General features: G+C 44.2%; 2 protein-coding genes and 1 non-coding gene across 5 annotated transcripts; 1 reads left to right on the top strand and 2 right to left on the bottom strand.

Annotated features, from left to right (window-relative positions):
- Window positions 1–6,258: 6,258 nt before the first annotated feature.
- Trnam-cau (transfer RNA methionine (anticodon CAU)) lies at window positions 6,259–6,330 on the bottom strand. The gene has a single exon. It is a non-coding gene; the product is annotated as a tRNA-Met (tRNA).
- A 205-nt stretch (window positions 6,331–6,535) lies between these two features.
- On the top strand, window positions 6,536–16,941 carry Ilf2 (interleukin enhancer binding factor 2). 2 transcript variants are annotated; one of them, XM_070013717.1, is made up of 14 exons: window positions 6,536–6,634; window positions 7,256–7,315; window positions 7,737–7,779; window positions 8,812–8,916; window positions 10,139–10,216; window positions 10,766–10,868; window positions 12,077–12,142; window positions 12,846–12,962; window positions 13,630–13,708; window positions 14,335–14,422; window positions 15,750–15,811; window positions 15,884–15,998; window positions 16,190–16,280; window positions 16,437–16,941. In XM_070013717.1, the coding sequence occupies exons 1-14, from the start codon at window positions 6,630–6,632 to the stop codon at window positions 16,595–16,597; spliced, it is 1,173 nt and encodes a 390-aa protein (XP_069869818.1). In that variant the 5' UTR covers window positions 6,536–6,629; the 3' UTR covers window positions 16,598–16,941. The 2 variants fall into 2 exon arrangements, with proteins under 2 accessions (XP_069869818.1, XP_069869817.1); XM_070013716.1 differs by having other exon boundaries at window positions 15,750–15,998; window positions 16,437–16,696.
- A 981-nt stretch (window positions 16,942–17,922) lies between these two features.
- On the bottom strand, window positions 17,923–19,872 carry Snapin (SNAP associated protein). Of its 2 annotated transcripts, none has more exons than XM_070013722.1 (4): window positions 19,638–19,872; window positions 19,318–19,364; window positions 18,932–19,050; window positions 17,923–18,436 (listed from the first exon to the last, which is right to left on the bottom strand). In XM_070013722.1, the coding sequence occupies exons 1-4, from the start codon at window positions 19,823–19,825 to the stop codon at window positions 18,335–18,337; spliced, it is 456 nt and encodes a 151-aa protein (XP_069869823.1). In that variant the 5' UTR covers window positions 19,826–19,872; the 3' UTR covers window positions 17,923–18,334. The 2 variants fall into 2 exon arrangements, with proteins under 2 accessions (XP_069869823.1, XP_069869824.1); XM_070013723.1 differs by having other exon boundaries at window positions 19,683–19,868.
- Window positions 19,873–23,996: the final 4,124 nt, after the last annotated feature.

Here is a 23,996-nt window from a genome sequence, read left to right as displayed (position 1 = left end):
GCGCTAGCCTTGAGCAATAAAGCTCAGGGATAGTGCCCAGGCCCTGAGTTCAAGCTCCAGGACCTGTATACACACATACAAATACCAAACCAACCAACCAAATAAGTAAATAAAAAACAGTCCTATTTAGACAAACAAAAACTAAGGAGTACTAAATTCTCAAATAGAAGTAGCAAAATTCCGTATGAAATTTTAGAAATACAGGAAAGAAGAATATTAAAATAATAAAGTGGCTAATCTATATGATTAATGAACATTAGTATTTTTTGTGGAATTTTTTTTCACTGGAGAGAACAATAGAAGGACTGAGTTTGATTGGGATATATTGTATGCAGTTATGGAAATGTCATAAAACCTTCCCATATACAACTAACATATACTAATTCAAATTCTTTTTTTTTTTTTTTTTTTTTTTTTGTCGGTTGTGGGGCCTGAAGTCTGGGCCTGGGCAATGTCCTTCAGCTCTTCAGCTCAGGGCTAGTGCTCTTATAAATAGAGCCACAGCTCCACTTCTGGCTTTTTCTGCTTATGTGGTGCTGAGGGATCAAAACCAGGGCCTTATGCATGAGGGGCAAACATTCTACCACTGAGCCACCTTCCCAGCCCCTGCTAATACAAGTTCTAAAAGAGGGCTGGGATGTAGCTCAGTGACAAATGACTTGCCTAGCAAGTGTAATGTCCTGAGTTCAAACCCCAGTGCCAAAAAAGAAAAGACAAAAAAATTCTAGAATAAAAAGATGTGGAGAATTTAATTTCTGCACACATATACACCTTTGCCTACCAAAGAGAAGTAAATGCATCTGGTCACAAACTACAAAAATGTTCAAAGTAGCTTTATTTTAAAATGCTGTATGGGCAGGGCTGGAAGGTGGCTCAGTGGTAGAGCGCTTGCCTTGCATGCCTGAGGCTCTAGGTTCGATTCCTTAGCACCACATAAGCAAAAAGAAAAAAGCCGGAAATGGCGCTGTGGCTCAAGTGGTAGAGTGCTAGCCTTGAGCTGAAGAGCTGAGGGACAGCACCCAGAGAGCTGAGTTCAGGCCCCACGACCGGACCTTAAAAAAAATGCCCTATGGGCTGAATGTGGCTTAGAGGTAGAGTGCTTGCCTAACAGGCATGAAGGCCTGGGTTCGATTCCTTAGTACCACATAAACAGAAAAATCTGGAAGTGGTGTTGTGGCTCAAGTGGTAGAATGAGCAAAAGATGCTCAGGGATAGTGCCCAAGCCCTGAGTTCAAGCCCCAGGACTGGCTAAATAAATAAATAAATGGCCCTAAACTGGAAAACCCTGGTGTGTATGCCTGTGCTTCAGCAAGTGGTACATACTGAATTCATCAACAGGAAAATGAATAAACAAAGTGATGTATTTACATAATGGAAAGCCATCATAAAAAAGAACAGATTCTTGCCTGGCACTGGTGGCTCACGCCTGTAATCACTAAGGAGGCTGAGATCTGAAAATCATAGTTCAAAGCCAGCCCAGGCAAGAAAGTCCCTGAGACTCTTATCTCCAATTAACCACCAGGAAACTGGAAGTGGCACTGTGGCTCAAGTGGTAGAGTGCTAGCTTCGAGCTGAAAAGCTCAGGGACAGCACCCAGGCTGAGTTCAATCCCCATGACTGACAAAAAACAAACAAAACAACAGCAACTTTGTTTATGAATTCCAAAACAAGGAAGAATCTCAAAATGGACAAGTGAAAGAAGCTAGACAAAAATGAAAACATCCAATTGGGCACTGGTGACGCACACCTGTGATCTAGTAGCTACTCAGGAGGCTGAGATCTGAGGATCGTGGTTCAAAGCAAGCCTGTGGGGCAGGGAGGATTGGGGGGGGGGGGGCAGAGGGGGAGGAGGATGGGAAGGGATGGGAAGGGGAAACAAAGGAGGAGGCTACAATGCTTGATAAGAAATATACTCAATGAAGGTGGCTCAGTGGTAGAGCGCTTGCCTTGCATGCCTGAGGCCCTGGGTTCAATTCCTCAGCACCACATAAGCAAAAAGAAAAAGCGGGAAGTGGCGCTGTGGTTCAAATGGTAGAGAGCTAGCCTTGAGCTGAAGAGCTGAGGGACAGCGTCCAGGTCTAGAGTTCAGGCCCCACGACCGGATTTCCCCCCCCCCCCCAAAAAAAGAAATGTACTCATTATCTTGCCCATGTAATTGTAACCCCTTTGTACAGTATTTTCACAATAAAAAAAAATTAAAATTAAAAAAAAAAAGCAAGCCTATGCAGGAAAGTCTGTGAGACTCCAATTTGCCACCAGAAAGCCAGAAGTGGGGCTGTGGCTCATGTGGTAGATTGCTAGCCTTGAGCAAAAAAGCTCAGGAGTCATCAAACCCTGAGTTCTGAGTTCAACCCCTGGATGAGGCAGAGAAAGAAAGCAAGAGAGAAAATATCCCATATAATCTATGTGAAACTCAAAACTAGCATGTGATAATAGAAACCAGAATAGTTGTTGTCTGTAGGGCAAAGGAATATGAACAATTTTGTGTGTATGTGTCTATGCGCGCATGTCTACATGCACACATGTGAACTGGTATTAGGGCTTGAATTCAGGGCCTGAGTGCTATCCTTTAGCTTTTATGAGCCTTTTTTTTTTTGTCGGTCGTGAGGCCTGAACTCTGGGCCTGGGCTGTCCCTCACCTATCTCAAGGCTAGTACTCTACCACTTGAGCCACAGCACCACTTCTGGCTTTTTCTGCTTATGTGGTGCTGAGGAATTGAGCCCAGGGCCTCATGCATGCAAGGCAAGCACTCTACCACTGAGCCACCTTCCCAGCCCTATGAGCCAGTTTTTGTTTTTGTTTTTGTCAGTTGTTAGACTTGAATTCAGGGCCTGGGCACTGTCCCTGAGCACTTTCTCTCAAGGATAGTGGTCTACCACTTTGAGCCACAGTGCCACTTACTGTATAGTTGTTGTGGTTAATTGGAGATAAGAATCTCAAGGACTTTTCTCTTTCCTGCCCAGGCTGGCTTTGAACCAGGACACTCAGATCTCAGCCTTTTTTTTTTTTTTTTGCCAGTCCTGGGGCTTGAACTCTGGGCCTGGGTACTGTCCTTGAGCTTCTTTTGCTCAAGGATAGCACTCTAGCCCTCTACAGCTTGGGCCATAGCACTACTTCTAGCTTTTTTTCAGAATACTTTATTGGAGATAAGAATATCTCAGATTTTCCTGCTTAGGCTGGCTTTGAACTGTATCCTCAGATCTCAGCCGCCTGAGTAGCCCTGAGTAGCTAGGATAGATCTCAGTCTCTTAAGAGTAGCTAATATAGGTTGGCTCATGCCAGGCATGAGCCAAGATTTTTTTTTGGGGGGGTCCGGTCGTGGGGCCTGAACTCTGGGCCTGGGCACTGTCCCTCAGCTCTTCAGCTCAAGGCTAGCGCTCTACCACTTGAGCCACAGTGCCACTTCCGGCTTTTTTCTTTTTGCTTCTGTGGTGCTGAGGAATCGAACCCAGGGCCTCATGCATGCAAGGCAAGTGCTCTACCACTGAGCCACCTTCCCAGCCCCATGAGCCAAGATTTTGAGGTAATAAAAATATTTTTATTTTACTAGCAGCCTGACTCCAATGACTCAAAACAGTAGAGTGCTTGCCTAGCAAACTCAAGGCTCTGAATTCAAACCCCAAGCAAAACACACACACACACACACACACACACACACACACACACACACACACACACACACACACACAGAGACAAGTATTTTAACCTGGGTGGTGGTAAAGTGTAAGTGCATTCACAATTAAGATCTATGCGTTCTTCATTAGCAAGTTATACATCAACAAAATACAAGTATCACACAGCAATACCGTAAAATTTTGAAGAGGGAGCAATATCAGTAAATGGCATTAAATTATTCCTGTACTTTTCACAAGGAGAGTAAAAATCAGATTAGCTTACTGGGCATGGCATGTCATTCATATAATTCTAGGACTAGGAAGCCTGACTCAATAATGAGATCCTGTCTCAAATAAAATTATTAAGAGAAGGATGTATATCGTTATTTTTAGAGTAACAACTAAAAGAGAAAGACTACAGTAACTTTCAGTTAACAGAAACAGGGTGGAGGGGCTGGGAAGGTGGCTCAGTGGTAGAGTGCTTGCCTTGCATGCATGAGGCCCTGAGTTCGATTCCTCAGCACCACATAAGCAAAAAGCCGGAAGTGGCGCTGTGGCTCAAGTAGTAGAGCGCTAGCCTTGAGCTGAAGAGCTGAGGGACAGCGTCCAGGCCCAGAGTTCAGGCCCCACAACCGACCAAAAAAAAAAACAAAAAAAAAACAGGGTGGAATAATAAATATTAATCAGTGCAAAAGAGGACAAGAAGGAGGAAGAAAAGGGAAAGTAATGTGATGCATTTAAATGCAGATACAAGCCAGGATGCCAGGTGGGTGGCTCACGCCTGTGATCCTAGCTACTCAGGAGGCTGAGACCTGAGGACCACGGTTCAAAGCTAGCCTGGGCATGGAAGTTTGTGAGACTTATCTCCAATTAACCACCAAAAAACTGGAAGTGGTCCTGTGGCTCAAAGTGGCAGAGTACTAGCTTTGAGTGAAAAAATTCAGGGACAGCATAGCCTAGGCCTTTGAGTTCAAGCCCCACAGTGGCCAAAATAATAACAATAATAACAACAACAACAATAATAATAATACAAAGTAAATGCAGATAGAATCTATCCCAGTTTATTATTTTATCAACATTTAGCTGTTGAAGATATCAGAGGGAAGAAGATTCTCTCTTTCCCTCTCTCTCTCCTCTCCTCCTCTCCCTTTCCCTCTCCTTCTTCCCACCCCCTCCCTCCCCCCCACTTTGGTGCCAATTCGGCTTTCTCCCTTCAATGCTGGCGTTCTACCACTTGAGCCCCACCTCCAGTCTGGCATTTTTGCTGGTTAGAGATGGAGTCTCATAGATTTGTCTGCGTAGGTTGTCTTCAAACTTTAACCCAAGGGCTGGGAAGGTGGCTCAGTGGTAGAGCGCTTGCCTTGCATACATGAGGCCCTGGGTTCAATTCCTCAGCACCACATAAGCAAAAAGAAAAAAGCCGGAAGTGGCACTGTGGCTCAAATGGTTGAGTGCTAGCCTTGAGCTGAAGAGCTGAGGGACAGGGCTCAGGCCCAGAGTTCAGGCCCACGACTGGACCCAAGAAAAAAACAAAAAACAAAAACAAACTTTAACCCAAAACTCTCAGTTTCCAGAGTAAATGGGATTACAGGCTGGAGCCAGCTTTGCTTGGGTTTCCTGAGTCCCAAATTTGCCTTTTAGTTTCTCACCACTCAGTGTCGTCTTCTTCTTCTTCTTTCTTCTTCTTCTTCTTCTTTTCTTCTTCTTCTTTTCTTCTTCTTCTTCTTCTTCTTTCTTCTTCTTCTTCTTCTTCTTCTTCTTCTTCTTCTTCTTCTTCTTCTTCTTCTTCTTCTTCTTCTTCTTCTTCTTCTTCTTCTTCTTCTTCTTCTTCTTCTTCTTCTTCTTCCTCTTCCTCTTCCTCTTCTTCCTCTTCTTCCTCTTCTTCTTCTTTCTTCTTCTTCTCCTCCTCCTCCTCCTCCCTCGTCCTCCTCCTCCTCTTCTCCTTCCTCCTCCTCTCCTTCCTCCTCCTCTCCCCCCCCTCCTTTTCTGTATTGGGGTTTGAGCTGAAGGTTTGGAGTTTACTAGGAAGGTGTTCTACTGCTGGAGCCATGCCTCCATCCCACGATTGCTTACATTAGTTATGCGAGGGAGAGTTTCACAGGACTTTCCTCACATGTATGCAATGCATCGGCTTCAAACTCACCCCCTCCATCTCCCTTACTTCTTTCCCCTCTTCTGCCACATTCTTACCCGCTCCATTCCCGCTGGTACCCTCAATAGTGCTTCTATTACTTTCCTGTAACTCATTTTTTAGTATGCATTAATTTCACCGAGGGGGCTCACCATGGCATTTCAGATGTAATTATATTACATTTTAATCCGAAAAAAATACTGCTTTCTATTTACCTGCTCCCAACTCTATTTATCATCAACTCTCACTGAAATTCCTTATTCCATCTTCATGTATTTCTGAATTATTGACCATCCATTCTTTTTCCCTCTTTTTTTTTCTTCTCCCTCTCATCTCTCTAAACAGTTCAGTAGCTAGTCATATTCTACTTACATATCCACGCATTAACACGTTTACGCGTATGTACGTACCAAGGCTGCAGTTCAGAAGGGTGGAAAGAAAATTAGTATTCACTGGAGAAGTGTAAATTGTTCACATTTAATCTGAAAATGGGAAAGCAAAAAAATTCATGCTAGCAGAGGATGGTTTCGATCCATCGACCTCTGGGTTATGGGCCCAGCACGCTCCCGCTGCGCCACTCTGCTACCCAAGCACTTTCTCTTCTGTGATCCCTATAGAAGGTTCTCAACACGGTGGTGGTTCTGACCTTATAACCAAGCGCCATCTAGTAACTTGTCGAACAATTTACGTCATTACGGTTAAACCCGCTGCCCTGCTGTTATTGGTCGGTTCCTGACACAGTAGGCGTTTTTATTGGCTCAAGGTGGGAGCCAATCGCGCCGGGTTTTGTTGGGACACGCCGGCAAGTCGCCTCTCCAGTAGTCTGGTCCTGCTAAGAAAGAGGCGGTTGGTACGGTCTCCATTGTTCAGGAGTGAGGGCGCCATGAGGTAAGTGGACTGAGGTGCGCCGGAGGCGTCTCCAAAAATGGAAAGGAATCGTAAGGCCGAGGACTGAGGATCTAGCGGCTGGCCCCAAACCTGGAAACTTCTGGCCTGTAGTTGGGAGGCCGGCGCTGGCGGGGCACCGGCCTGGGACGGGTTGGGGCCCAGCCGTGAGGAGGCGGGGCGGGTTCGACTCCTGGGTCTGCGGAGTTGGGATGAGGGGGCATCCTGAGGAGCACCCTTTGAGACTGAGAAGGCCAGAACATGGCGCATTCTTCCCGTGCTTGATGTTGGCGAGATTAAAAAAAAAAAGTTACACCGCGTTAGTGTATAAATGGGAAGGAAGTTCCTTAGTCTCTGAGCGGTAGGATTGGTGTGCTCAGGGGTATCGGTTACTTCTTGGGTGGCCTCTCTCTGAACCCAGTCGTTACTTGGTGAGTTTGCGAATAAATCCATTAGGATGTCCTGGGAGAGGATCTGGCATAGCTTGGAGTGGGAGATCTGAGCAGTGGCGTCCCCTCTCCAGTTGAGAAGTTAAGAGTGATGATGGTTAGCCAACTTGAAATGTTATGGCAGGTGTGTTGGGATTACTTTCCTCAGGTGAAAATAAAATCTTTGCGTTTCTAGGGGTGACAGAGGCCGGGGTCGTGGCGGGCGCTTTGGTTCCCGAGGAGGCCCAGGAGGCGGGTGAGTGCTTCTCTTTCTCTCTCTCTGTCTCTGTCTCTGTCTCTGTCTCTGTCTCTCTCTGTCTCTCTCTCTCTCTCTGTCTCTCTCTCTCTCTCCTCCCCCCTTTCCTTTCCTTTCTTTGCATCTCTCTCTCTCTCTCTTCTCCCCCCCCCCCCCCTTTCCTTTCCTTTCTTTGCATCTTGTATTGGTTAGTTTCAGTCTGAGAACATTTGGAGTGGCCTATGTTACTTGACTTTGTGAAATCCAAGTATGATTTAGAAACATTTATCAGCTAAATGTCTCCTGCTAAATTAGACTCCACTTTGCTATGAAAATAGAGTAGTACTTTATTCTGAAGACAGATATGTTTCCAAAGTTGCTGGTGCATTGTATACAGCTCACTTGATGTCTGGTGAATAATTTTGACTTTTTTATATTTTAGGTTCAGGCCCTTTGTGCCACATATCCCATTTGATTTCTATTTGGTGAGTACCTTGGGTTAGTATGGATGAATTCACTGGCCACTGTTTATCTAGTGATGTAGAAATGGAGCCCAGACCGCTTTATCAAGTGAGAGGGTAGTTGGAGTTGGAAAAGGGCTTTGTGAATGGAATTAGGGTTTAAATTTTTTTTTGTTGTCTAGTTTTGGTGCTGAGGATTACATGAGTGCTTTGAGCATGCTAAGCAAGTGCTCTACCACTAAGGTACACTTCCAGCTCCTAATTCTAATTTTATCTTTAACATATATTGTATACACATTGGGGTTCAGTGAATACACACACACACACACACACACACACATATACACATGCATGTATTCATCTGATCAAATTCAAGCTTTCTTTGTCCATCCACTTTCCAAAGAGTTATTGTGAATGAACTGTGTTGCGTTATATGTGAAAATAATGTAGGCAGGGTAGAGGACATAATTCCTTGGCTACATGATTTGTAATCTTTGTTCTGGACAATTAGTTGTATCTCTGCCTACCTTTTCATGTAAAGGTAATGAGAACTTTAATTATGATTCTTCTTGTAGCTTGTATCCTTGTTGAACAGTGTGTGTGTGTGTGTGTGTGTGTGTGTCTTGAACTCTGGGCCTGGGTGCTGTCACTCAGCTCTTCAGCTCAAGTCTAGTGCTCTACCATTGTAGCTTGTATCCTTGTTGAACAGTGTGTGTGTGTGTGTGTATGTGTGTGTGTGTGTGTGTGTGTCTTGAACTCTGGGCCTGGGTGCTGTCACTCAGCTCTTCAGCTCAAGTCTAGTGCTCTACCACTTGAGCCACAGCACCAAGTCTGGTTTTCAGAGTGGTTTATTGGAGATAAGAGTCTTATAGACTTTACTGCCTGAGCTTGCTTTGAACCATTATCCTCAGATCTCAGCCTCCTGAGTAGCTAGGATTACAGGTGTGAGCCACTGGTGCCTAGCTACTGTAGAGTTTTCTGTTTTAAATTTTCTTGAATTGTAGCAGGAAAAAAAAAATCTGTATATTATTTTGGTAAATAGTATTTCTTATTTAGTGTGAAATGGCCTTTCCTCGGGTGAAGCCAGCACCTGATGAAACTTCCTTCAGTGAAGCCTTGCTGAAGAGGAATCAGGACCTTGCTCCCAATTCTGCTGAACAGGTATCTTCTTTTAGCTTCTGTCTGAGATTATGCTAAGAAAGTTTCTGGGGTTTTTTGTTTGTTTTGATGCTGGTCCTGGGGCTTGAGCTTGGGGCCTGGGTACTGTCTCTGAGCTTTTTGCTCAAGGCTAGAGCTCTACCACTTGAGCAAGCTCCAGTTCTGGCTGTTGTGGTGGAATAAGAGTCTTAGGGACTTTTCCTGCCCAGGCTGGCTTCCAAAAATGATCCTCAGATTTCACTCTCCTGAATAACTAGGATTACAGGCATGAACCACTGGCATCAGGCTAGTTTTTAAAAGTTTTTGGTGGTACTGATGTGAACTCAGGGTCTTGAGCCTACTAGTTAGTTGGTATATCAGTAAGAGATGCCTGAAAGTAAAATGTGAATATTAGTGAGGTTATTGATCTTTACTGAACTTCAGTGTTAGAGAGCTTGTCTAGAATGTCAGAGCCTTGGCTGTGATCCCCAGCAAGAATGGCAGATCTTAAACTCCACTGGGCATTTGTTTTCCTTCTTGTAGGTAGAGATAGAGATGGAGATGAATATATGAACAGATTATGCTTTTTTTTTTTTTCTTTTTTGGTACCAGTCCGGGGCTTGAACTCAGGTATGGGTTCTGTCCTTGAGCTTTTTTGCTCAGGATTAGTGCTCTGTCACTTGATCCATAGCTCCATTTCTGTCTTTTTGGTGGTTAGTTGGAGATGAGTCTTATAGACTTTCCTGCCTAGGCTAGCTTCAACCCATGATCCTCAGATCTCAGCCCAAGTAGTAGGATTAAGGTATGAACCACTGGCACCTTGCTCATGAATTCATATTTTTGGAGGGGAATCTAGTAATGCTGTCAAATAGTTGTTTTCTTCTGATATATTCAAGACCAGCAGTGTTGAACTGTTATCAAAGCCCTAAATTAGTATAAAAAAGGATTAGGGGAAAATATACTCTAGAGAAGTTGCATTTAATTATTATTATTTTTGTTGATTGTGGGGCTAGAACTTGGCTTGGGTGCTATCCCTCAACTCTTCAGTGCAAGGTGGGCGCCCTACCACTTGAGCCACAGGGCCACTTCTGATTTTCTAGTGGTTTATTGGAGATGAGTCTAACGGAAGGGGACTTTCCTTCCTAGGCTGGCTTTGAACTGTGATCCTCAGATCTCAGCCTCCTGAATAGCTAGGATTACAGGCTTGCATTTAATTTTTTAATCTTTGCTTCATGTTTTTTTTCAGGCCTCTATCCTTTCTCTGGTGACAAAAATAAACAATGTGATCGACAATCTAATTGTAGCTCCAGGGACATTTGAAGTGGTGAGTTTTTTTGATGATACAGTACTAAGAAAGGGCATCCTTGGTAATTTGGAAGCTTTCTTGGCCTCTGTTAACTTTTCAGTTATCTTTTTTTTTTTTTTTTTTTTTTTTTTGTCGGTCGTGGGGTTTGAACTCTGGGCTTGGGCGCTGTCCCTCAGCTCTTCAGCTCAAGGCGAGCGCTCTACCACTTGAGCTACAGCGCCACTTCCGGTTTTCTGGTGGTTTATTGGAGATAGGAGTCTCACGGTCTCTCCTGCCCGGGCTGGCTTTGAACCGCGATCCTCAGATCTCAGCCTCCTGAGTAGCTAGGATTACAGGCGTGAGCCACCAGCGCCCGGCTTTCAGTTATCTTTTATTGGAATCCAAGTCCAAAAGTACAGTGAGATTCTGAACAAAATCTTTATCACTGTTAGAATAGGCTTTTGATTGTTTCATTGTTGCTACTTCCAAATCTGAGTAATTAAAAGCAGTGTTGATAAGAGTTCTGAGAAAAATAACACACTTTTGTTCTTCTAATTCTTTTCCCGAAATGAATCCTGTTTCCAACAGCAAATTGAAGAAGTCCGACAGGTAGGATCATACAAAAAGGGAACAATGACTACAGGACACAATGTGGCTGACTTAGTGGTAATACTGAAGATTCTGCCAACGTGTGAGTTTTCCTTCCTGTGTCTTTTCTTTTTTTCTCTCTTTCCCCCACCCCCTCCCAGGGCTATGTGCATGTTAGGCAGGCACTCTACCATTCCCCAGCCCATCTTTCTGACCAGTAAATGGGACACAAGTGGGTTTGAGGTCTAAGAAACTTATATAGCCCAGACTTTTGTGAAAAGGTATGTTTGAAAGACAATGTGTTGAGGTGATAAGGAACAAAAACTCTGTAATGTATACTTTAAAGAATGTATAGCCTAAGGTACTGTAGTGGGATTGTGTTTCTCAACTGGAGGTGATTTTGCTCCCCATAGGATACTTGGCAGTGTTGAGACATCTTTGGTTGTCTTAACTAGGGGGTGCTACTGGCATGAAAAGGCCATAGAAGCTGTGCGCCGGTGGCTCATAACCTGTAAACTTAGCTACTTAGGAAGCTGAGATCTAAGGGTCACAGTTCCAAGCCAGCCTGGGCAGAAAAGTCCCTGTGAGACTCTTATCTCCAATCTCCAATTAACCACTCATGCAAACTGGAAGTGGCACTCTAGCTCAAAGTGGTAGAGTGCTAGCAAAAGAGCTCAGGGACAGTATCCAGGCCCTGAGTTCAAGGCCCAAAACTCCCCCCCCAAAAAAAAAAAAAAGTGATAGAAGTCAAGGGATAGGTTGGTATTGGTGGCTCATACCTGTAACGCTAGCTGAGGGAGGCTGAGATCTAAGAATCCTAGATTGAAGCCTAGGCAGGAAAGTTCATGAGACTTTATCTCTAATTTACCACCAAAAAGCTAGAAATGGAGCTGTGGCTCAAGTGGTAGATTGTTAGCCTTGAGCAAAAAAGTTGAGACAGCATCCAGTTTCAAACACCATCAGAGATATTGCTAAATATCCTATAGTATACAAGATACCTCTCATCTCTAAAGAATTATCCAGCCCCCAATTCACGCTACTGACTGGAAATGTCAGGGTCTGGGTGTATAGATCAAATGGTAGAATTTGCCCTAGCATATGCAAAGACCTTGAATTCAATCCTACTACTGCAAAAAAGAGAAAAAGAGACATGAGGTTGTCAGTCTCTTGAACCTCTGACCAGGATTTATCTTCCCCTTATAATTTATTCTATTACATGCCTTTACTTCAGAAATGAGCATTTAGTTTAGAGATACACAGAAGTCTCTTCATAAATGGATTGTTATAACCTTCACTGTGTTCTCCATCTAGTGGAAGCTGTTGCTGCCCTGGGAAATAAAGTTGTGGAAAGCCTACGAGCACAAGATCCTTCTGAAGGTTTGTGTTAACTGTTCATTTGATCAGTGGAAGCTGGGTTGTATCATCGTGTACTTTGAACAAAGTCTAGTCAGGCTAGATTGAAGGGTAAATGCAGTTTTTTTGTAGAGGCTTCAAGTGGTCAAAATTGGCTTGGTTTCCTTTTTGTTGTTGTTGTTGGTTGTAGGTCTTGAACTCAGGGCCTGGGTGCTATCTCTGAGCTCTTGTGCTCAAAGCTAGTGTTCTACCACTTTGAGGCTCAGCCTTACTTCTGGTGGTTAATTGGAGATAAATTGTCTCATGGACTTACCTGCCTGGGTAAGCTTCAAACTGCTATCCTCAGATCTCAACCTCCTGAGTAGATAGGATTATAGATTTGAACCACCAGCACCTAGCAACTTAGTTTCGTTTGTAAAGTTTTGTATTCTATTAAATGCTTATTGAAGTTCTTATATTTCTGGGGATCAAACCCAGGGCCTCACATGTGCTGGGCAAGTATTTAACATTTAGCTATATTACCAGTTCTCATTTTTTGAAAGCTCAACATAAAAGAATATCAACACCTGCTTGTAAAATAGGTATAATGGGGCAGGAGGAACATTAGCTATTTATATAGTGAGACTTTCCTTCAGGAAAAAGAATGTTTTTCTCTACCCCCACTCTGGAGTAAAACTGGTGATTTAATGAAAATGTGAGGTAAAAGTTGGATATTTTCTTCTTTCAGTTTTGACCATGCTGACCAATGAAACTGGCTTTGAAATCAGTTCTTCTGATGCCACGGTGAAAATTCTCATAACAACAGTGCCACCCAATCTCCGAAAACTGGACCCAGAGCTCCATTGTGAGTCTTTTTTCCACTGCTCACAAGAGGGAAATTTAAAACATAGTACTTTTCCTGTTACATTTACTTTAGCTGTTTTGCTGTTCCACATGAAACTTTTTGGAAATTTAAATATTTTAAATTTGCCCTTAACTTGCTCATTCCCTGTAATTTAGAAGATTTACAAGTTTCCTAGTGAAATTTTCTTTTCTTTTTTGTGCCAGTACTGGGCTTGAACTTGAGGCTTTGTATTCTTGCTTGGATTCTTCACTCTGTTCTACCACTTGAGTCATGCCTCCAGTATGGCATTTTGGCAGTTAATTGGAGATGTCTTCTGGATTGCTCGGGCTGGCTTTGAACCTCAGTCCTCAGATCTCAGCCTCCTGAGTAGTTAGGATTACAGGTGTGAGCCACTAGCGCCCAGCCCTGAAATTTTCAAAGATAGAATGGCCAAGAAACTGGTGGACTGCAGAAATATTTAAAGGGGATGTTGTAGGCTTTTGGAAAAGATAATGGATCTTGCATGCTTCTATATTTGTTTGGAGGAGAAGTAGCAAATTTTGGACAACTTTTAGATGGTTTAAAGAATTGCTCTTAGCCTACCTTCTTTCCAAGTTTTTGGACTGTGGCATTAAATTGCTTTCTTAATAGGAATGTTTTATTTTGGCCTGTCATACTTGTCTTCTAGTGGATATCAAGGTGTTGCAGAGTGCCTTAGCAGCCATCAGACATGCCCGCTGGTTTGAGGAAAATGCTTCTCAGTCCACGTGAGTCTCTCCCTGATCACTGGTATGAAGAAAACCTTTCTGAGCCTTGGCGCTGGTGGCTCATGCCTGCAATCCTAGCTACTTAGGAGGCTGAGACCTAGAGGATCAAGGTTCGAAGTCAGCCTGACCAGAAGTCTGAGACTCCATCTCCAATTAACTAGCAAAATGCTGGACTAGAGGCGTGGCTCAAGTGGTATAACAACAGCTATGTGTGAAAAGCTGAGCAAGAACATGTGGCCCTTAGTTCAAGCCCTCGTATACTGGCACCAAAAAAAAGAAAAAGAAAAGGAAAGAAAAAGGAAACCTCCTTGAATGGGTTTGGTAGTACATGCCTGTAATTCTAGCACTGTAGAGATGGAAGCTGAAGGATGTCATAGAGACTATCCTGGGCTACATAGTGAGTTCCAGGATACACAAGACCCTGTGTCAAAGAACAAAAAAAAAAGATAACCTTTGTAACTGAAGTGAATTGCAGGATGCACCCATACTCCACTGAAAGAACTGTTTTGGCTGTGATTCACATTAAGATTGAAAGAGGATGTGTAATTGTGTAAATAGTTTCAACTCTGGCTCAATGTGGAAATACATGATATTCTTTTTATTTTTTGTGTCTCTCCTTTATTCAGAGTTAAAGTTCTCATCAGACTGCTAAAGGACTTAAGGATTCGTTTTCCTGGTTTTGAGCCCCTCACACCCTGGATTCTTGACCTACTTGTAAGTAAAGAGCAATTGGATTTCCTCTCAGCCTATTGACAGTAATTACTCTGAAACCTACCTCAAGATGGAGAAGCTTAATAGCAATTCTGACATGCATTGGTGATAACATATCTATAATCCTAACACTCTGATGTAGGGGCATTTCAAGTAAGAGGCTGGACTGGGCTGTACAGGGAGACCCTGTGTCAAAAAAACCAGTAAAAAAAAGAAACATAGAGCTGGGTGCTGGTGGCCCAAGCTGGTGGCCCTGTTTCCTCAGGAGGCTTGGCTGTGTTCTGAGGATCATTCTTTGAAGTCAGCTGTGGCAGCAAAGGCTGAGACTTTTTTTTTGCCAGTCTTGGGGCTTGAACTTAAGAGCTTGGGCACTGTCCCTGAGCTTCTTTTGCTTAAGGCTAGCCACAGTGCCACTTCTGACTTTTTCTGTGTATGTGGTACTATGGGGTCAAACCCAGGGCTTCATGCATGCTAAGCAAGCACTCTTACCACTAAGCCATGGAATAAGACTCTTAATCTTCAATTAACCAGCAGAAAACTGGAAGTAGAGCAGTGGCTCAAGTGGTAGAGCACCGGCCTTGAGTGGAAAAGCCTAGACAGTGTCTAGGACCTGAGTTTAAGCTCCTGCCCCATTACCAACAGAAAAAAGAACTTTGAAGCTGTTGCGTAGTAGTGCACATCTGTAGTCTTAGCACTTGCGAGGCAAAAAGGCTTGATTTTTATTTTTTTTGTGCCTGCCTGAGGCTTGAACTCAGGGCGTGGATGCTATACTTGAGCTTTTGTGCTCAAGACTAGCCCTTTATCACTTGAACCATAGTCCACTCCTGGCTTTTTTGGAAATTTCCTGTCTAGGCTAGCATCAAACTGCTGTCCTCAGATCTCAGCCTTCTGGGTGACATAAACCAGCACCCAGGAGCTTAACAATTTTGAGGCCAACCTGTAGTACACAGAGTAAGGCTCTGAATCAGAAAAAGAATATACAACAAACCCTAATTCAAGGCCAGCCTACGCTATATAGCAAGACTCTGTCTCAACTCCCTCCTCCCCAAGACAAAAGGCAATTTGGTAGATAACCCAATAAAAAATTCAAAGTTATTACTTCAGTAGGAGTTTGTTATATGAATAATTGAGTGGTAGTACCTATTAATTTCACTGCTATAACTTTTTTACTGTGATGATAGATGACTGAGCAGCCATTTCAGGATTCCTGGAGAATTGTGGAAATTTTGGCTAGACTTTAATGGCTAATTTTCCTTAATGATTGTATGGTTTGTTTGAAGATACAATTGCCATTTTGGTTGTATACCTACCAGACTTAATTCTTTTCCAGGGGCACTATGCTGTGATGAATAACCCCACCAGGCAGCCTTTGGCCCTAAATGTGGCATACAGGTACAGCCAGTTTCTTCAGATTTGGATTATAAGCTGTTTTGTGCACTTTGTAAGTGCCTTTCTGTGTTTCAGGCGTTGCTTGCAGATTCTGGCTGCAGGACTGTTCCTGCCAGGTTCAGTGGGTATCACTGACCCCTGTGAGAGTGGCAACTTCAGAGTGCACACAGTCATGACCCTGGAACAGCAGGTATTATGACAGCTATGAAATGGTGCATTCTGCCCCACTTTCAAATACTCTTGGTCTTAAAAGGTTCAGAATCTTGGAATTCTGAAGTACTTAAGGACCTGGGATTGAAAGTAGTCTGTTTTCACACTTTTGTTAAACAAATAAAACTTTGATCCTCTTTGCCAAGTTACCATCATTTTGCTCTTCTTTAGGACATGGTCTGCTATACAGCTCAGACTCTCGTTCGAATCCTCTCACATGGTGGTTTTAGGAAGATCCTTGGCCAGGAGGGTGATGCCAGCTGTGAGTGCTTCTTGTGGGGTAGATTAGGGGTTTCTTAGGGGGTACTCTGGTTTACAGACAGCTCTTTACTCCTCAAACGTCTTAGGATTTCTACTCTGTATGTCATACTTGTTTGTTGGGCTGTTTTGTCTGATACTACCTTCTTTCACCTCCTAGATCTTGCTTCTGAAATCTCTACTTGGGATGGAGTGATAGTGACACCTTCAGAAAAGGCTTATGAGAAGCCACCAGAGAAGAAGGAAGGTGAGGAAGAGGAGGAAAATACAGAAGAACCACCTCAAGGGGAGGAAGAGGAAAGCATGGAGACTCAGGAGTGACCTTCCCTTCACACTCTTCTAATTCAAGAAGACTGGAGCCTAACTTACCTGCTACTGGGTTTTATGTGGTGGCTTTTCTATGGGATAGGGAGATGGCATGAAGGAAAATAAACTGTACAGAAAGATAGGTCATTCCTTTGTTTTGATACTGGCTTAGCAGCCAGAAATCTCCCATTTATGACCCATGCCACTCATCATAATAAAGCAGGTTACCAACATTTCTTACTGCTCTAGAATCCTAATTCCCCCCAAACCTCTCAACTAGTACTTTGTTGTTGAAATGTTGTGAACTGTTAAGTGGAATTTTTTTCTAAGAAAAACGATTAAAGTACTTCCTAGTAGGGCTTCTGGTCTGTGATGACTTTTTTTCTTTTTCTTTCTATAGTCTTTGAGAATTATACTTAGTCATTTACTATTTACATTAAGAACACAATCTCAAGCTAGGTGAATTAAATATAGACTTCTGCCTTAAGGGATTTGGGAGACCCTTTAATTACTGGTAGTTCTTCAATGTTTATAGAAGTAAGGCTGAGAGATGCATCAATACGGAAAGCTAGGAAGTACGTAGCAGGTCACATTTTCCTATGGAAACTGAGTATTTGTTTACTATGAACTTTTACTCATTTCTGATAATGCTACAAAAGAGATTCCCTTCAGTTGCCAACAAACATTTACAGCTTGTACAATGACTAGGCCAAAAGCTTAGTATTATTATTATTTTTTTTTTTTTTGGGTCCGGTCGTGGGGCCTGAACTCTGGGCCTGGGCACTGTCCCTCAGCTCTTCAGCTGTACCACTTGAGCCACAACGCCACTTCCAGCTTTTTTCTTTTTGATTATGTGGTGCTGAGGAATCAAACCCAGGGGCCTCATGCTTGCAAGGCAAGTGCTCTACCACTGAGCCACCTTCCCAGCCCCAAGCTTAGTATTCTTGTTGTGGAGATACAGCATATTTTTTTGTGCCTGTACTGGGGCTTGAACTCGGGGCCTTGTGCTCTTGTTCAAGAGCTTTCTTTTTTGCTCAAGAGCTGGCACCCTACTAATTGAATCACTACTTCAGTTCTAGCTTTTTACTGGTTAATTGGAGACAAGTCTCTGGTTGTGTGCCTGAGTTGCCTCCAAACTGATGCTCAGATCTCAGCTTTCTAAGTAGCTATGATAACAGGTGGGTACCAGTGAGCTGCTGGTGCCTAGCCAAAGAATCTTGAAATAAGTACAGACTCTTGGACCCCTTCCACATATCAGTAAACTAGAATACTATATTTAAACATTTATTGAATTAAATGGTCCTAACAATACTGCTATATTCAAACCAGTGCAATCAACAGAAGGTGGACCTATGTTATTTATTTACCTTGACTCTTGACTGTCTCTTCACTGTAAACAAAAGAAATCACAGGTAAAGGATATGCTGCCCAAGTCCAAGGAACAAGGCATGTTAACAAAAGACGCTCCAGTCTGGTTAACTATAGGCATGTAAAAAGGTGAATATGTAGCTTTCTTAAAAATGTAAAGATTCATTTTTGGAAGGAAGCAAGAACTAATATAGTCCTTTCAGATCCTGAGTCCTGTACAGAGGGTTCTTAGGATCACTACATAAGTACTTCAAAAGAAACCAGAGTTGCCTTTCTGGTGTCTCAAGATCAATAGGTATTGTTTCCTGGAATCTTCTTCATGTCTTGAAACAAGGCAGCTGGGAAACAGTACTTGTGCTACTTGGGTCACAGCCCCACCTTCTGTTACTTGCTTGGGGAACCAGGAGGATAAACTCCTGAATCCAGCATTGCCCTCCTGCGGGCAGTTTCCTTGGCAACATTGTGGTTTAGCCGCCTCAGCCGTTCCTACAAGACAGGAAGATTTTGATTCTAGTAACTGCTGTTAATGGCTTTAACATTTAGTCAACCAGATGCTGAGAAGTATCTTGGATTTGGTCTAAGAATGTCATAGGTAAACATGTAAAATGACAGCAAATTGAGAATTGAGTCTATCAACTAAGTCCCCTTTTCCAATATTGAGTGCTTGCCTAGCAAGCATTAAGTCCTAGATTCAAGTCCCAAGTACTGCAAAGAATTTTTTGAGGTGATTTAAACTTGTTATAAAGCAGAGCAAAGAATCACAGTTCTTCAGAAATTTCTATTTTGGTGGGCAGTAGAGTTTGAACTAAGGGCCTCATGCTTGGAAGGCTAGCACTCTACTACTTGGGCCATACCTCTAGCCTTGTATTTTTGCTGATTATTTTAGAGATGTGTACTTCTGAACTTTTCTGCTTAGGCTGGCCTTGAACTGGCATCCTCTCAGTCTCCTGAGAAGCTAGGGTTACAGATGTGAGCCATTACCTGGGCATTCTGTAGAATGTTGTTGACCAAGACAACACGTCGTCTGGCATTAAGCAGCTTCTTAACATAGGGGTCGAGATCCAGGGCCACTTTCTGATCCTCATTGATGCGGCACAGTTCTGGGGATAGAAGGCACAGACAGTAAACATTTGCTGGCTCATCTCCTGTTCTTAGCAAGAGTAGGCCAATAATGGGATGACAGGCACTTGCGCCCTCTTGGGATAGAAACACCTTTCCTTCACTTTTTTTAATTGTGCTTCCTTCAAGAAGAGTGTTGGCAGCTCTGACGTTGTGGAAGTGACAGAGACACAGCCCAGAGGTTGGCAGAATAAAAAGGTCGTGAAAGCGACTTAGCGGATTTTTGGTATACAGGGATGCTCGCTTACCTGTAGCGAGATTATCAATTTGTTCCCGGAGCTCTACCTGGCTCTCTCTGCAAAGAGGTAAAAAGGCTTACAATGGTACTAGTTTTGCTGACCTAAGTACTGGGATGGGTCGGCCTCACAGGCCCCAGCCGGCAACCTCCACCCATTCTCCTTTCTTCGTTTAGGCAGTTTGCGTACTGGCGAACTGAAGTTTGAACTGAGGGCCTAGCGATTACCAGACAGGCTCTCCACCACCTGAACCACGCCCCCAGCCCTCATATTTATTCCTCAGACTCCACTAGAACTCATTAGATCTCCGCCTTTTGCGGCCCCGCCCTTACACGGCTAGCTCGCGAGGCCCCGCCCCCAGCCTTCTTCCCGAGCACCTGACCGCGTGGACGTGGGAGTCAAGTTGCTGTACAGCCGGCCGTAGAAACTCTAGAAGCCCCTCAGCAAAGAGGTCGCGGCCTGTGGGCCCCGCCACCGGGGTCCCTGCCCCGGACACAGTGGCGGAGGCAGATCCCGCCATGGCGAACTATCCAGCCGCCAAGAGCCTGCCGCGGAGGCCGCCGGGAACTGCAGCCTGCCGAAGTGCGCCGCGAGAGGGCGCTCGGGAAATGCGCATCCTTGAGACACTGGGATGGTTGGGAAATGGAGTTTCAAGAGTGCCAGCGGAAAGGGCCTGGCCGTAGAGCTTTCTGGGAGTTGTAGTTCTTTGGAGGCCATGAAAGGCAGGGTGTGTGTGTGTGTGTGTGTGTGTGTGTGTGTGTGTGTGTGTGTGTGTGTGTGTGTGTGTGTGTGTGTGTGTGTGTGTGTGTGTGTGTGTGTGTGTGTGTGTGTGTGTGTGTGTGTGTGTGTGTGTGTGTGTGTGTGTGTGTGTGTGTGTGTGTGTGTGTGTGTTTGAGCTCAGGGCCTGGGCCTTGCCTGGGCCTTTTTGAAAAAGGTTGGCCCTCTACCACTTGAGCCACAGTTCCGCTTCTGGTTTTCTGGTGGTTAATTGGAGATAAAGAGTTTCCTACCCAGTCTGAGTACTAGTATTACAGGCGTGAGTCATGACGCTGGGCTCCTCCAAAGAGTATTTATTTTTGCCATTCTTGGGGCTTGAATTTAGGGCCTGGGCACTGTCGCTGAGCTCCTTTTGCTCAAGGCTAGCGCTCTACCATTTGAGCCACAGGGCTACTTCTGGCTTTCTGTTTATGTGGTACTGAGGAACTGAACCCAGGACTTCATGAATGCTAGGTAAGCACTCTACCTAAGACACAGTCCCAGTCCCCAAAGACTATTTTTATTTTATTTTTTGTCGGTTTTGGGGCCTGAACTGTGGCCGCCTGGGTGCTGTCCCTCAGCTCTTCAGCTCAAGCTAAGTGCTCTACCACTTGAGCCACAGCACTACACCTTTTTTTTGTTTATGTGGTGCTGAGAAATTGAACCCAGGGCTTCATGCATGCAAGACAAGCACTCTACCACTGAGCCACCTTCCTAGCCCCGAGTATTTTTAATGGCAGGAAATATGTAAACAAACTACATAACTACAAGTCTTTAAAAGGAATGATTTTGCCTGGGGCCAGTGGTTTACACCTGTAATCCTAGCTACTCAGGAGGCTTCAGAAGATCACGGTCAAAGCCAGCCCGGGTAGGAAAATCCGAGAGATTCTCATCTCCAATTAACCACCAGAAAACCCGCAGTGGTGCTGTAGCTTAAGTGGTGGAGCACTTGACTTGAGCTGAAGCTGAGGGACAGCGCCCAGGCCCAGAGTTCAAGCCCAGGACTGACCAAAAAAAGAAAAAAAAGGAATGAATTTAAGAATGAAATTCTGCTACAGGCTAGGACATGAATGAATTTGGGGGACACTATATGAAATAAGCTTAAATGTGTAAGACGTACTTATAGAGGCCTAATTTACGGCAGGAGTTGGGTGTAGCTCAGTGGTAGGGACACTTGAATAGAATGAGTGGGGCCCTGCGTCGGAGTCTCAGCATTGGGGAAAATGTAGACTGGGTTGAACAGGAGAGGAGAATAGAGTTTTGCTTATTATGAAGTCCCAGTATTGGAAAGATGAAAAAGCTTTGGAGATAGTGATTGTTGTGCACAGTATTAATGTACTCAATGCCACTGAACTGTACACTTGAAATCAGTGAAAGTAAATTTTGTTGTATGTTCATAGTGAAAAATCTTGAAACTCTATGTTGCCATGTTTTTTTTTCTCCCCTCAGATTTTTTTTTTTTTTTGGTCGTTCGTGGGGCTTGAACTCTGGGCCTGGGCACTATCCCTCAGCTCTTCAGCTCAAGGCGAGCGCTGTTCCACTTGAGCTACAGTGCCACTTCCATCTGAGATGGTTTCTTAGGCCATTCATTCAGAGAATATGTGTTCTTATATGTTAATGTGCTTCAGTGGCTCCTAAGTCCCTGGCACTAGTAGGACAAAATGATGCTGAAATACTCCCTGAGGATGAGCCAAAGGGTCCACAGAGATAAAGGGGATCATAATCTTCAGTAATGGAGGTAGATGTTAATCACCAGAGAATGGTGGTCAGCAGAGCTGAGACCCAGCTGTGATTTTTAGTCTTGTACATTTAAAAAAAACACTGGGTTTCATTGTTCTCTCTGGTGATTTAAAGGTAAAACTCCTAAGAGGCTCAGGACTTACTTTGGGAAGAGTTAACATGAAAGGGGTAGCAAGGGTAACTGCAACTTGCTTGTTAGCCCTTGGCAAGAGGACGCCCAGGGGATAAAAGTGATGTCAGTGCAGAAAAGGATCCAAGCTTCTGAGGCCTCTATTAGAGAAAAGAGACCTGAACTGGGAAAAGGTCTTGGAAGTTTATGGGTCAGTGTTTGGACAAGAAACCCAACTAGGGGCTGGGAAGGTAGCTCAGTGGTAGAGTGCTTGCCTTGCATGCATGAAGCCCTGGGTTCCATTTCTCAGCACCATGTAAGCAGAAAAAGCCGGAAGTGGCTCTGTGGTTCAAGTGGTAGAGCACTAGCCTTGAACTGAAGAGCTGAGGGTTAGTGCCCAGACAGTTCAGGTCTCATGACTGACAAAAAAAAAGAAACCCAAGTCAAGCTAGTTTTCTGTTACGTCTTCAAAGTAATTGTCTCTTAGAAAATAAAGCTAGAAGCCAGGTACTGGTGGCATGTGCCTGTAATCCTAGTTATACAGGAGGCTGAGATCTAAGAATTGTGATTGGAAGTTTGTCTAGGCAGGAAAGGCCATGAGACTCCAGTTAATCATCAAAAAGCTGTACCTTAAGTGGTAGAGTTCCAGGCTCGAGTGAAAAAGCTGAGACAGCATCCAAGCCCTGAGTTCAAGCCCCAGGAGAGGATGGGTAGAATTCATACCAAGTTCAGAGATCATGATTCTCCTAGAGGAGCACAGGGAATTCCCCTACCAGCTATTGGACTCAATGTGCTTTTTTCTTTTGTTGGTTGTGGGGATTGAACTCTGTGCCTGGGTGCTGTCCCTCAGCTTTTCAGCTCAAGGCAAGCGCTCTACCACTTGAGTCACAGCACTACTTGTTTTTCTGGTGGTTCATTGGAGATGAGTCTCATGATTTTCCTGCCTGGGCTGGCTTCGAACCATGATCCCCACTACTCCTACTCAGCCTCCTGAATAGCTCAGATTATAGAAATGAACTACCAGCACCCAGGGCTCTGTGCTCCTTTGTTGGGGATTTCTTTTCTCCCATGAGATGGGATACACAAGCGAGATAGGAAAAGACAGCCTGGGTTACTACAGCCAATTCCTTTGCTGAGACTACCCCTTGATCACTATTTTTAGCATAAGATTCCAGCCGTCCTGCCTGTTCCTTGCTGGAATTGAAAACAGCAGTTGAGAGGTAAAATCCATTCTTGCACTCCAGCACTAAAAAAGTCAAATGGAGCTTATTGTCCAAGCTCAGTCCTCTGCTATTACCTATTGCCCATGCCCATCTCCATCCCTTCCACTTCCTACAGTTTATGGTTCTAGGCAGCCCAATGGTTACTGACATGGCTGGGGGTGGGGTTTTTTTCTTTTTTTTTTGATTAGTCGTGGGGCCTGAACTCTGGGCCTGGGCGCTGTCCCTCAGCTCTTCAGCTCAAAGCTAGCACTCTACCACTTGAGTGTCAGCCCCACTTCCAGCATTTTTCTGCTTATTTGGTGCTGAGGAATCAAATCCAGGGCCTCATGCATGCAAGGCAAGCACTCTAACACTGAGCCACCTTCCCAGCCCCGTTTGTTTTTTTTTGGGGGGGTCTGGTTGTGGGCCTGAACTCTGGGCCTGGGCGCTGTCCCTCAGCTCTTCAGCTCAAGGCTAGAGTTCTACCACTTGAGCCACAGTGCCACTTCCAGCTTTTTTCTTTTTGCATATGTGGTGCTGAGGAATCGAACCCAGGGCCTCAGGCATGCAAGGCAAGCGCTCTACCACTGAGCCACCTTTCCAGCCCCTGGGCTTTTTCTTAAGCAGCAGAAAGAAAACAATGCTGGGGTCCAAATGCCATCCGGCTTTAGTTTCTCATAGGCTGAACGTGTTGGCCTATTACTTTCAAGGATGAACAATCTTCCTGCAAAATTTAATCAAAGAGCAAAATTTTCATCTTCTCTCCTCCTCCTCAATTTTAATACAACTAAGAAGGACTCTCAACCATACAAAGGATAGATCAAGACATCATTAAAAAATGGCTATCACAATTTAAGGAAACTGACAAATGAAAGAGAAAATCC

This window comes from Dipodomys merriami, unplaced genomic scaffold, assembly GCF_024711535.1.
Source record: "Dipodomys merriami isolate MVZ:Mamm:240054 unplaced genomic scaffold, mDipMer1.0.p SCAF_92, whole genome shotgun sequence".
NCBI classification, from domain to species: Eukaryota; Metazoa; Chordata; class Mammalia; order Rodentia; family Heteromyidae; genus Dipodomys; species Dipodomys merriami.
Note: the sequence above shows the minus strand (reverse complement) of the source record. Positions and strands in the feature narration are given on the sequence as shown.

Bases quoted from the DNA above. Each gene is read 5' to 3' on its own strand.
- Ilf2 (XM_070013716.1), top strand. The intron at 10,869-12,076 runs GTGAGTTTTCCT...TTCTCCATCTAG, and splicing joins ACTGAAGATTCTGCCAACGT to TGGAAGCTGTTGCTGCCCTG. The intron at 12,143-12,845 runs GTTTGTGTTAAC...TTCTTCTTTCAG, and splicing joins AGCACAAGATCCTTCTGAAG to TTTTGACCATGCTGACCAAT.
- Snapin (XM_070013722.1), bottom strand. From the start codon at position 19,825: ATGGCGGGATCTGCCTCCGCCACTGTGTCCGGGGCAGGGACCCCGGTG. The intron at 19,051-19,317 runs GTAAGCGAGCAT...TTCTATCCCCAG, and splicing joins AATTGATAATCTCGCTACAG to AACTGTGCCGCATCAATGAG. The intron at 18,437-18,931 runs GTAATGGCTCAC...CCTGTCTTGTAG, and splicing joins ACATTCTACAGAATGCCCAG to GAACGGCTGAGGCGGCTAAA.